Source organism: Macaca fascicularis, chromosome 11 (assembly GCF_037993035.2).
Source record: "Macaca fascicularis isolate 582-1 chromosome 11, T2T-MFA8v1.1".
Taxonomy (NCBI): Eukaryota; Metazoa; Chordata; class Mammalia; order Primates; family Cercopithecidae; genus Macaca; species Macaca fascicularis.
The window spans coordinates 105,849,017-105,862,649 of NC_088385.1; the positions used below are offsets into that span (position 1 = coordinate 105,849,017).

The 13,633-nt window shown below is 40.3% G+C and overlaps 1 protein-coding gene across 19 annotated transcripts in view; it reads right to left on the minus strand.

Annotated features, from left to right (window-relative positions):
• ANKS1B (ankyrin repeat and sterile alpha motif domain containing 1B) overlaps positions 1-13,633 on the minus strand; it is a 1,288,070-nt gene that overhangs the window by 120,904 nt on the left and 1,153,533 nt on the right. The window contains exon 18 of one of the 19 annotated variants that reach the window (XM_074005817.1): positions 6,726-8,593. Coding sequence (XP_073861918.1) covers positions 8,462-8,593 — 132 coding nt within the window. The 3' untranslated portion in view covers positions 6,726-8,461. 19 annotated transcript variants of the gene reach the window in all.

Below are 13,633 nucleotides of genomic sequence, written 5' to 3' on the forward strand. Positions count from 1 at the left end.
CTCTTGGAGTGTTGAGAAAAAGTGGGCAAGGGAGGACAAAGAACCCTCACATGGGCACTGAGCCGGGTGTTTTCCTTTTTTACCGCGTTCAATTCCCACTGAGTATGAGTTTGATATTGTTATCCCTGTTTACAGGTGGGGAAACTGGGGCTGAAGATGACCCATTAGCGAGGTGGCAGAGCCCACATTAAAAACACCTATCTTTCTTTCTCCCCCCTCTCCATCCATCATATTGCCTCCCCCATTAAAATGAACATTTGGAATATGATATATTCCATATTTAGAAGGCTCGGGGGTGCGGGGTGAGTACTTTGCAAAGGAACCAAAGCCTAACTTCTGTTAACTTTCTGCTTCATCGATACTCCAAATCTGTCTTCCTCATTCACAGAGTCCCTATGAGGATCCAAAAAGATGTGAGAAATCTTTTGAAAAATATAAAGCATTCTATAAAAACAAGGTGGCATCAAAATGAGAAGAAAAATATGTTCAGATTCTTGTTAAGGAATTCTAGAACAGTGTAAAAGATGACAGAAGCTGGATACTGTCTTAGGACCATTTGACTGGCAATGGTCTCTTTCCAACTACGGTTCAAAGAGCAGGTTGAGGTTTTTCTGTCTTTAGGGGTCAGTCTTCCTAAAATATGAAAACCTGGGTTTGAGGTATGGAGAAAGAATGAATTTTGCCTTCCAAAGGCAGAGTTTACAACTTGACGGCTTTCACTCCTCTTTCAAAAATAAACCTAAATTCCTATCAGTTGTCTGTAGAGTTCCATCAGAGACCCAGTGGAGTGGTCCCTAACTGGGGAGCAGGAATTATATGTGCTTCCTCCTTGTTCTGCAAAGCCTCTGAACATCACGGAGGGCCCACGGAGAGTGTGATGTTGTGTCTCTTGGCCCATCACAACGTAAGCATGCTGAGCAGAGGCTCTATCCCACATCCTCACTATAGCCACAGCGCCCAGCAGGAAGCGGCTCACTGTACGTAACTGCAAGAACTTACGGGTGTTTGTGTTCTTCCCTTTGCTCTTCAAATGGCTGGCTCCTTCTTCCCACTCAGGTTTCAGCTTAGGCGACACGCTGGGAGAGGCCTTCTGTGACTGCCCTAGTTAAATAGATTCCCCCTGCTACTCTCTATCACTGCACTCTGTCCATTTATCATGTGGTTCCTTTCAGAATTTACAATCACACATTTGCTTGTTTGGTTATCTGTGCCTCCCTCTCAAACCAGACTGTAGGCTCCATGAGGGTAGAAAGCATGTCAACTCTATTCAGCCCAGCATCTAGCATGGGGCTGGCATGTGGGAGGCATTTGGGTCTATCTGTTGTTTTAATGAACAGACAGACCTAAACCCGAGCTGGTGGGACAAGCGACAGGAAAGCAGAAGGCCCCCTCAGCACTTGGGGGATGTTGTTCTATTATCAGGCTTCATTATGATCTGGGACCAGGGATGGAGCCATGGACTGGCCAACATGTGGACTAAGCCCACCCCTCTGGACTCTTCAGCAAGACACTCAAACCACATGAGTCGATGGTCCACACATTAGCCCCAAAGGAGAAGAACACAAGCATCACTATTCCTCAACCTTGGAGTAGGTTCTTTGTTCTCCTAGTTAAATATGCATGGCACATAAAAATAATTGTGCAGACAGAAGGACTCACAGTTGCTTAATGTAGACCAGGAAAGTGTTTGAACCATTCAGTGGGTGGTGCAACTCCTAGGGGGAACCAGCCACGGGTGGGAATAGAAACTACTCCAGGAAATGGTACTGTATAGAGCAATTTACATATTTTGGGGCATGGGAAGTTGTGGAACCGCATTTGTTCTCCTCCATATCTACCACTGAAATAAATCCTTGAGACTTAAAATGAGTAGATGATATTTAGTAATATGACTGAAAAGTCACATAGGACTAGTTTATGAGCCAGGCTTTATGCGCAATTTACAACCTGTATGGAAAGCAACATCATCCCCCGTTTTACAAATGAGGAAACAAGTTCAGGGAGGTTATGCAAGTCCATTAGATTTCAACACTTGCACTCCCTTCACCATGGAGCCAAAGCCTAGACTTAACTGTTTAGAATATCATTCTAAATTGCTTTTTGCAATGTCATTTCTTATGCATTTCTTACATACATTTTAGGTGCCAGGAATGAATTTCTAAAGGCAGGATAGCATTGCAGAAATGCTAGCCTCCAAGAGATGGGGTGCATTTTCCATGGAGAAGCAGAATTAGGGGAAGGGTAGTTTTACTTCCTCAGTGTCAACTGAAATGTCAGTCATTCAACATTTCACTAATTTCCCATCAGACAATTTTAATCCAAATAAAGTTTTAAAAAATCTCTTAAGAAACCATCTCCTTACAAATTTTCTCCTTGCAAAACACTTAGGTTTCAGTAAATATCTTCGTTGACAATTCTAACAAAGGTACTCAAATTCTATATCCTGGCTATGGCTGTCAAGAGAGTTGAAAGAGGCAGTGGCCATATTTAGAGTGCCAAAACCTGTTCTTCTGCTGTTGTATTTTGCTGATCTGCTGATCTTGAAGGACTCCAGTGCCTTAAATTTACCCATGTCATTTATTGCTGCCTAATGTGCTTATTCATTATTTTTTGAAAATAGAAGCATATTCTGAAACATATTTAATTTTATGATGTTAAAAATGATCACTTCTGGTTCTTCACCAAAACTATATGGAGTACCTGGAATACAGTAGGTACTCAGTAAGTACACTATTAATAAATGAAGAAAATATATTCAGGCTAAAAGCAACTGTTTTACATAATTCTATCCATATATGATTTCTAGCATTGCACTGGCTTACAAGCTGGGACTATACAAATACATGATCAGTGTGAAAAGCTGGGAAAACGGGAATGCAGAATTCAAACTGGCTCTTGGCCAGTGATTTTTTTTAAAAAACAAGGTCTTCAAATGTTTGTGAACTGTAAAATGTCCTTGTTGTCCTTCTCCCTTTTTTTTACTACTGGCATTGTCATATGAACTTCATGTCCCTTCCAAATTAGTCTGTTGTTTGGGATCCTTAACTACAGAGTGTGGCAACTATGTGTCCCCAAGACAAACAGGTTGATGCATTGTCTCCCTCAGACCTATGCTTTAAAGCCCAGGCTGGGGTCATGCTCTGGGACTAGAGCATTCGGACTTTCTCTGGTCTGCTCTTTTCTGGTCCTTGATTTTCTTATCTGAATCACAGGGTGTCCATTGTTTAGATGGAAGGTTGCAAATATAAATTAAATAATTCCTCAGCGAACAATATCCCTCTGTGAGGTGTATATATCAGTGGCTAGGAACATATCTGAGGCCTGCTACATTATGGTTTAGTGAATAATTTGCATTTTATGATATATATGCAGTATAGCTATGAATAATCTGCCACAAATTATATCTATACATATATAAGCCATACACTTACTAATGGTAATCCATTCTCCTTATTTTTGAACCCATTCTCTGTATGAGTAATAGAGAGTGCACTGGCTTTGATTCAAGGCAGACCTAGGTTTGAATCATAGCTCCAATACATACAGGCTGAATCTCAGGGAAATAATTCATCTTTCTCAGCTTTAGTTTATTCATCTGTGAAATGGAGATAATACCAACTTCACAGACCTATTGAAGGCATTGAATGTGTTGATTATATGCATGTAGATTGATTTGTTAACAAACTGAGGTGATTTCATGTGTGTGCGCCTGAGTTGGGTGCAGCCTTAATAAGTGTTCCTCTTCTCTTCTGTTTTGCTATTTAATGTGATGGTGAGGCGAGTGGTCAGTGTTTGTCTGTCTTTTCCTTCTAGAAGTCAGGATGGCGTAAGATGAAGATGTGGGGGACAGCAGCTTCAGGCAGATACTGAATAACCTCTGGGAGCCTAGGAGGACGGATGCTTGATACTCACTGGGGACAAAAAAGGAGGAGCCCAAACAGTTTTTAAAGCAGAATCTTCTTCTATGTCTAGAAGAATCTATAGGAAGGTGCATCATCAAAAGAACTAGAGAACACAAACGACAGGATATGACATGAGTGTTCACTTTCATTAAGTAAACACTGCTGGGGTTTACTTAATACCTGGTGAGAGGGGAAAAAAAGGCAGTATTATTCCACAAACATTTGTCAAAATATCAATGATGTGAGCAAGCCATACAATGTAGAGGCAATGATTCCTAAGATACGACCCCTGCACACGGTGAGTTCTTAGTCACAGGGGAAGCACGCACAGACACAAGAGACTACCCTGTTGGGCTGTGATTAATCTTATGTGAAAAGACAACATGCCATGGAGCACAGAGGAGGAAGTAGTTACTTCTAAGAAGACCAAAGACATTTTCAAAGAGGTGAGGATATTTTAAGCGAGGTCTTAGAGGAGGATGTTCACAGAGAAGAGGAGATGTAAAAGCATTCCAGGCCAATGCACTTGCATGAGAGGAGTGGGATATGGTATGAGCAACGCTTGGAGAATTGCAGCTATTTGGATACTGCTGGGACATAACGACCTCCAGGAATTGTGGTTATATTGCAGAGGGCCTTGGGGCTAGAGAGAGAGAACTGATTGAGCTTGAGGAGGGAGAGTGGGAAGGGACCCAGAGCACAGATGGAGTTATTGGCTTTGGAGATAAAAAGGGACACATGTTTCTCTGAGTAGGTGAGTCTGGGTGTTACTTGGATAAGTCTAGAGAAGAAGAGACAGTACGTTCTAACAGAACATGCCTAGTTACCTTCATGCTCTTGGTGTAGTGGGAGGCAATGTCATTGGTTGAATAAATATGAATAAATGAATGAATGAATGAATGAAAGTGGCTAGGATAGAGGATTAAGAAGCGTTAAAAAGAATCTCTCAAGAACTATTTATGGGGGTCAGTAAACATAACATTTCTAAACTCAAAACTTCTAAACTCAAGGTATTTATAAGCTAGTTGAAGATGTAAAGACATCAAACATCTTTTCAAAGCACAGAAAGTTAAATGAATAGTTCCTAAAATATGAATGTTCAGAGGGAAAAGTATGTTTATGAACTGCTTGACAAAGAAGCTTGTAGCTGTATTTTGTGTAACACACTATGGTGTAGTCTCATCTTTTTGGGTGTTTTCCTTTCTTAATGTTAAAATATTTCATAGCTGGTCCATGTAACTATAGTTATACTTTTAGTTTTACTAAGGTTCCCGATAATGTTTGGTGCACAGACAGGTTTGTGTACTGGTTTTAATAATTCCAGGTACTTTCTACTTCCTCCTCTGCCTCCATCCCCAGGGTCTTCAGGTCACAGTTGGGACCTACTCTATGTACTCTGGTGCTCTCCATAAGCAAATGGGATGATTTCACTGAAAAGACAGCTCTAGATTATAGCCCTGAAAAAGAAAGCTCTTGATTCAATGAAAAAATCATAGTTTAGAGTAGAAGAGAAAGGTAAGTATGTCCAGAGGAAAAGCTGATCAGATGAATGTAAGAGAGGCTTCTTTTATTTATTCATTTAATTTTGAGACAGTGCTCTGTCAGCCAGGCTTCAGTGAAGTGCTGAGATCATGGCTCACTGTTGCCTTGACCTCCTGGACTCAGCCATTCTCCTCTGCCTCCCGAGTAGCTAGGACCACAGGCCCATGCTACCATGCCTGGCTGTCTGTATTTTTTGTAGAGATGGGGTTTCGTCATGTTGCCCAGGCTGGTCTTGACTTTCTGGGCTCAAGTGATCTGCTCGCCTTGGCCTCCCAAAGTGTTGGGACTACAGGCGTGAGCCACCATGCCCAGTCGCAAGAGGAAATTCTTTTAGCAGCGCTTTGAGAGACAGGTGTGGAAGAACAGGCTGGGGTTAGAGTATGTGTTGCTAAGGAATCTGACCCTCACTCCATGGGCAATAAGGAACCATGAAGCAGGGATGGAACATTTCCCTGGCACTGCTGGAAACTGTGATGCCCAATATATGCTCTCTGGAAGATCTAACGAAACACAACCTTAGCACTACTCCCAGTTTTCTTTGAAAAAGCAAATCTTGTGGGTCATTTGTTTTCTGTGAAATGAGAGAGGAACATACATTATCACCTTATCTTATCGATTTACATTAAGAAGACTTCTGGATTTTCTTAGGGTTGTTGTCTCTTTCTGAGATTTCAGGCAGGTGGGTAAATCCTTATTTTCATGGATTTTCTATTGGCTAAAGGAATTCTGTGTGTAGTTTGTTGGAATATACTTTGTAGAAGACATTCTTGCTCTTGTGAACCAGTTTGGTTCCTGAATCATGCAACTGTTGGGTTCTAGAAGAGATTTTGGATACAGCACCAGGATTTCTGACCCTACAGCTAAGAATAGACAGCAATGGGAACTCAAGTTACAAAAAATGACTTCAATAGAGCATTCACATATGTGATGGTATCAGAGCCCAAGTCTTCAAAGAGAAATATTTTGAAAAATTCTCACTGGTTTCTGGCAAGAGCAGCAAATCTTGATTTTTTGGGCCTTTATAAAAATAAGAAAAGACTAACAATTTTAAACCTGGGCATTAATCAACCATTTAATGGTGCCAACAAATGAGTTTTACTGTAATTCACTGTGGGGAGATTAAAGGAAACCTAAGAGCCACAAATAAGCCATTATGAACAGTTTATAGTGATTGAATACGTGAGCTGTGATTAATAATGAATCAGAAGTAAATCTATGAATACCAACAAACAGAAAGCACTTGTTAGATTGAGAATTTTATCAGAAAAGTATAATTTGGATGTTGACTCAATGGTAACAACAGGAAAAATAAATTACCTTTATTATGTTTTAGTTGACTAAATTCAAATACATAATGTATGAAACAACATTTAAATCGACATAGCCCAGGAGATACAAAAGTATAGGTTTGTGTAGTCTTCTAAATAACTGACATTTATATATTTTTCTTAAGATCACTGTAAGCAAAATGGGAAAGCTCTCTAAATTTTTGGCCCTTTGGGAGGGAGGCTTTTCAGTCTTGCTCATATTGAGTCAATATACTGATGTCTTGACTTGAGAAAAAATTTTCACATCCCTATTTTGGGCTCTCATATTTTCTTTACTACACAGAAAAAACTTTATTGCACAAACAGAAGTTAAATTGAATTGATTTTATAAGCTACAATAAGTACAGCTCCCAGAAACAAATGCAAATGGAATGAACAGTTCTTACCATATGTTTCACATAGGCTACTCACGTTTTCTCTCGCTCTGAGACGATTTGAAAAAACCTGTTCTGTTAATGTATGAAATTCTGCAATCTTAAAGATTTAAAAACCTATATGTTTTCAAAGACATGAATATCCTGATACACATCATTTCACACCTGGATGCCGAACACATACGCTGAAATATATTCTATGAACAAAGGGATTTGAAAGGGACCACAAATTTTGCATTGTATGCTGAAGCTGCCCTGTGTCAGCTCTTCAAACTGGGGCCTCTGAATTTTAGGAAAAAGTGCTGTTCTTCTGGTTCAGTAAGTTTGACCCTTTGTTGTCTATCTCTACTCCATAGAGACACAAGCAGGCCTTGTGCTTACTAAGTGAATATTAATATCTTAAATTAAACCTTGATAGACAAGCACACTACAGCCCTCATCCAAAATATGCACAAAATTAGAAGGCAAAAATAAAAGAAAGAGCTAGACATTATAAGCCCGTCAGTGGAAGCAGAGAGCCACACCATTAATGGTGGATTGAAAAAGACTTCATGTTGTTCAGCTCCCATGTATAAGTGAGAACACGTGGTATTTGGTTTTCTGTTCCTGTGTTAGTTTGCTGAGGATAATGGTTTCCAGCTCCATCCATGGACACAGGGACGGGAACACCACACAATGGGGCCTGTTGGGGCTCAGAGGGAGGGAGGGCATCAGGATAAACAGCTAATGCATGTGGGGCTTAATACCTAGGTGATAGGTTGACAGGTGCAGCAAACCAACATGGCACACGTTTACCTATGGAACAAATCTGCAAGGCCAGTACAGGTATCCTGGAACCTAAAATAAACTAAAATTAAAAAAAAGAAAAAGACTTCCTCAGTTTCTTCTCTAATGGCCCTGAAGCAGAAATTACTCTCATTTCCTCTCATTGATATAATTTGTTTTTGAGAGGTGAAGGGACAATGGGAAGAGAGTGGTTTTAAGTCACTATAAAAAGATTATTGACAGATTCGTGGGAAACTGAAAGACTCAAAAATTCCTGACCCTTTCTCCCCTCCAGAGTTAGGTATGTCGGAAGGACCTCAAATTTCCATACAAGATTCTCTTAATGTAAAATTAAGACAGCTTCTCCTTCAGTTTACGCATAAACTCTGTTAATATAGATGGATCAGGCTCCATATCTTGATTTTGACATTTCTCATATCATTTTTCTTGGGGGGGGGGGTGCTTCTTAGAGTCCAGTTGCTGATATAAAGAGAAAAGTCATTTAGTGTCTTGGAAAAAAACAAAAGAAGGAAGGAAGGGTGTTGCTGATTTAATAGATCACCCTTGTTGTTCTAATGGCTCCAGATGGCTCTCGTACCGTGCGGATGAGATTTGACAATGCCTTCTTGGGGGAGAAACGGAAGACTTCACTAGCTTCATTCGGCAAATGACCACTGATTGCCTGGAATGGAGGAGTTAATGTGATCAATTAACAATGTTTGAAGAAAAATGATGTTTGCCAGCTGTTGATTTCATCAGCAAGAAAAAGGCCACAATAATCATCTTAGAAAAGAACTTAATTAGTTTTGATCCTAAGATAGCATGCAAAAGTTCTGTACTAATTTCTAGTCTGAAGATATTCATAACATATTAGAGCTGGCACGAACTCTGGTGATTACTAGAAAAAAAATTTTTAAGTTTGTGAAAACAGAGATGTGCTCAAGGTCACCCACAGTTAACAGAAAAACTGGGGCTGAATCCTGGGGCTTCTGAGCTCTGATCTGCTGCTTTTTTTTTCCTATTACAAATCACAGTTTTTGAGATTCACACTTTGAAAAGAATGATCCAAAGTAACACCGCCATTTTGGGGTGAGAATTCTCTTATGACAGATGAGTTTTTTTGGGGAAAAAAAAAAAATCCTGACCTTCCTGTTTCCACATGTTTAAAATGCTATTAGTATTTCAAACCTCGTTTTCTTTCTTTTTAGAAATTCAGTCCTGATTTTAGAGCGACAGATTTGCCATATCAATTTCTAAAGGTAAGAGTTTGGGTCAGTTTGCTTTTTCTCTAAATTGTGTTTGTCATCCCTCAGTGTAGTCAGATTTTGGTGTGGTTATACTGACATTAAAGTTTCCTTTTCTTAAAATAAAACTAATGACTTGACCTTGATATTGTCTAAGAGTACAGGCCCCAGGGTCAGTCATCCTGGGTTCAGAACCCAGCCTACCACTTCTCAGTCATGTATTGTGGGAGAGTTGTTTACAGTTCCCTACATTTCAGTTTTCTCATCTGTAAAATGGGAATAGTAATCATCCCTTTCTCAAAGGGTTGTTTGGGTGAGAATTAAATGAGCTGGTCTGTGCAAAGTACTTCCACAGTGACTGGAACATAGTGAGCACTCAATGGAGCTAACAGCTGTTATTATTATTACTAGAAAAAAATTGAAAAACAATTTTATGTAATTGTTACTTACATGAGTAGTGGGGTCTCAGCTTCCCAACACACCATGAGAATATGAAATTTCATCAATAAATTCAAATAGACACTTTATGTAAAATCCTTTGCTCAAATAATGTAACTCAGCAATGACTGACTTTTAGATACTGGGGAAATGTATTCATATGAACCAGTGTGACATTCTGAAAACTGGTTCATTGAAGCCCAATAATATAGGTTCTCACTCTCAAATATGAATCAAAATGCACATCCCCTCTGTACCCCCATGCCCCATAAAAAACTGTTCAGGACAATCTTGCTTTATATATTATACACATTTATACACATTCAGGGCACATTTAGAGTTCTGAAATTTGAGATGTGAAGCAAGCATTTTGATAGGGATATTTTTCCAAAGAATTTTTTTCACCCCAGTATAAAATGAAAAATCTTTACCACAGACAGTTGCATTTAATGGTCCAATATAGTCTCTGCATGAAAACCAACAGATCATTCTACATGTCTCCTGACACATTTACAACATACACTCTGTCTAAAACCCATTCACATCACTGGGGGTTCTCACCAATTCTTAGGTCCTTGACTTATTTGTGATTGGGATACCTTTATCACAAAGACATGCTTTGCAGATATTCTCAGGGACACAAGCTATTCCAGTCTTGCCCTGCATAATTAAGTTCTTACATTCAGTAAGTAGAGTTCACCTCTTCCTCCTAATGGTGTTTATTAACCATAATGACTGATAAAGAGGTTCTGGCCTCCGTCACCTGAGAAGAACAAAACAGTGGGGTTTTTCTGCAGCTCAGCTGGATCCCAGTTTCTATGACCTCTGCTGCTAACAGGCTCTCCGCAGGCAATGAAGGGGAGACACCAGCTATGCAAATTAGAGTACTGATGTTCCTTGTCAGCTGCAAAGCCCAAATGGCCCTGAATGTGACCCAAGTGAGGCTTCTGCGCTGTGTGCCTGGTTAGGTGGAGACCCTGATTAGTCTGATTATGCCAAAAATTTTTTTAATTGCTTTATGGGGTGCATGAAAATTATATGTTCATCTCCTTTTACTGAATAAAGTGTGTTGGTTGTATATGTTCAATGTTGGTGGGGCGGAAGGTATTCTTATATATAAAGAGAAAATCTGTTACTCTTGATGTCAGATCAGTTGATAGATATTAAACAAATCATGTTGTTTTCTCATATTGAGTATAGATCACGGATGACCAGCTGGAACAGAAGTAAACTTGTACATTAGCCAGTAACGAACAAAATGCTAAAGATATAATTAGAGAAATTCTAGAGGTAGGGAAATAGTCCACATATATTAATACATTTTTTCCCATGATCATCTTGATAGAAAGTTGACCGTGATGTGGATGATATAACTGGGTCCGGCAAATACCTTTTAATAGTTTGTATTACTTACACACGCATACATGGCAACAGATTTACCTTAGACATAGACACGAGTTTATATTCCTGGAGGTGTCCTAGAAGCATGCTGACTGTCGTGTCCTCAGTGCTATTCACGTCAATAACCGTAAGAGCTGGTGTTCTCTCCAAGACTCTGTTCCTTGAAGGAAGGAGCTATCTTGTCCTTACTGTTTCCCTAGCAAGACCTGGCCCACAATAGGTGTCTGTGATGTATATTTTTTTCATTTTTTTAAATGTCCATTTTGTTTGTTGATACATGATATTTGGGCATACTTATGGTACATATGGTATTTTGATACGTATAGAATTTGTAATGATCATGTTTAGGATATTCATCACCTCGAACATTTATCATTTCTCTGTGTTGAGAACATTTCAAGTCTTCTCCTCTAGCTATTTTGAAATATACAATATACTGTTGTTAATTACACAGTAGTCACCCTACTGTGCTATGGGATGGTTAATGCGTCTACTCAGCTAGATCACAGTGCCAAGATATGTGATCAAACATTATTACAGATGTTTCTGTGAGGGTGTTTTTGGGTGAGAATACTGTTTATACCAGTGGATTTTGAGTGAAGTAGATTACTTTTGCTAATGTGGGTGGGCCTCATCCAATCAGGTGACGGCCTGAGTAGAACAAAGGACTGACCTCCCACAAGCAGGAGGGAACTCTGCCAGCAGGCAGTCTTTGGGATCAAACTGCAGATTCTGGACTTGCCAGCCTCCATAACTGCATGGGCCAATTCCTTAAAATATACCTATGTATGTATGCTCACATCCTAGTGGTTCTGTTTGTCTGGAGAACCCTAATACTGTGTCCAATAAAAATCTGTTGCCTGATGACAGAAAGATAATTGCCTGCCTCCTTCCATCCCTTCGACACTCACCCTAACTCTCAGAACACGTGCTGTTTGGCCTCATCCTAACCTCCATTCCCTCAGTTTCTCTGTTACTTCCCTGCCATTTATCCCACTTATGACATCCCTCCTTCCTTAGCCAGGATAAACTTGAAGATGCTATTTTCATCTTCAACATACTACTTCATCTTTCCTCTGCTCGCCTTATAAATCTCCAACTTCTAATCAAATCATGTGCATTCTCTAACCTCACTATGTTGTTTTCTGTTGGAGAGAAGCCCTGCCACCAACCAGGACATATTCATGATGGTTGACTGTATGTGGCTGGGCCCTCAGACCCCTCAGAACACCTTTTCACGGTCCTTAGTCAGCCCCTACTCTCTACCACCCCAAATCTTTCTTGCTATTTTTCTAGTCTCCCATTTCTATCTTCAGACTTTTGATCTTACCACCTGACAAATGTTTCAAGCAGAACTCATCATCTTCCCCATTTCTTGTTCCTCTTCTTTAGCCCCTGTTGTGATAAATTATGTCCCTCCCCTCCCCATTCATCTGCCCAAGCTGGAAGAAAATTTGGCATCATCCATGCCTCTTCTTTTATCTTCAATTCCAACACCCATCCAGTTATTTAACAAGTGTTAGCCGAGTGGCTACTATGTTCCTGGCATTAGTTTAGAGCTTGGGATATAAGAGTGGACAACGCAAAACAAAAACACTCCTGCCCCCATGGAGCTTATATTCCAGCAGGAGAGAAAGATCATGAACATAAGAATAATTAAATTTGCAGAGTATATTAGAAAGCGAATAAACGAGACAGGGAAAAACAGAGCATGTAAAGGGTGATAGGAATTGATGTGTGTATTGGCGGGGAGGTGGAGTGTGCAGTGTTAAACAGGGTGGTCAGGATAGGCTTCAGTGAGAAGGTGGCACCAGAGCCAAGACTTGAGATGAGGGAGAGACCCACACAGATATCTGGGGACAAATCACTTTGGGCCAAGGCAACAGCTAGTATAAAGGGCCTGTCTTAATCCATTTGGGCTGCTATAACAAAATGTCATTGGCTGGGTAGCTTTAAAACAACAAAAATTTATTTCTCACAGTTCTGGAGGCTGGGAAGTCCAAGATCAAAGTGCTGGCAGATTCAGTATCTGGTGAGGGCACACTTCCTAATAGATGGTCGTCTTCTCACTGTAACCTCACATGCAAGTGACAGAAAAGCCGGGGGAGCCTGAGGATATCTCCAGGTTGTTGTTGTTCTTCTTAAGGTACTAAGCCCCTCCCAAAGGCCCCACCTCCTAATACCATCACTTTGGGAGTTAGGATTTCAACATATAAATTTTAGGGAGACACAAACATTCATACGTAAAGCAAGGCCTAAAGAGGGCCTTTTTGAGCAAAGTAGGCCCTAAAGCAAGAGTGTCTCTGGCATGTTGCCAGAGCAGTCACCATGTTCTTCAGTTACAGCACTCCTGGGAATCTCCGACTGTCCATCTCACTGCTACTTCCTCCATCTAGGCTCTGGGCCTTCTCACCTACATTAATACACTGATTTCCTAAGTGGTTTTCTTATATTTGGTCTTGCTCCATGCCCATCTATTTCCCACACCCAGCTAGAATGACCTTTCAAAAACACAGTTGTCACCTCATCAGAATTCTTCCATGGCTCCCCACTGCCCACAGGCTGACATATGCACATTGGGAGGGCTTAGCCCTCTCCCACCTGGCTCCAACCCACTGCTGCAATATCACTATATCACC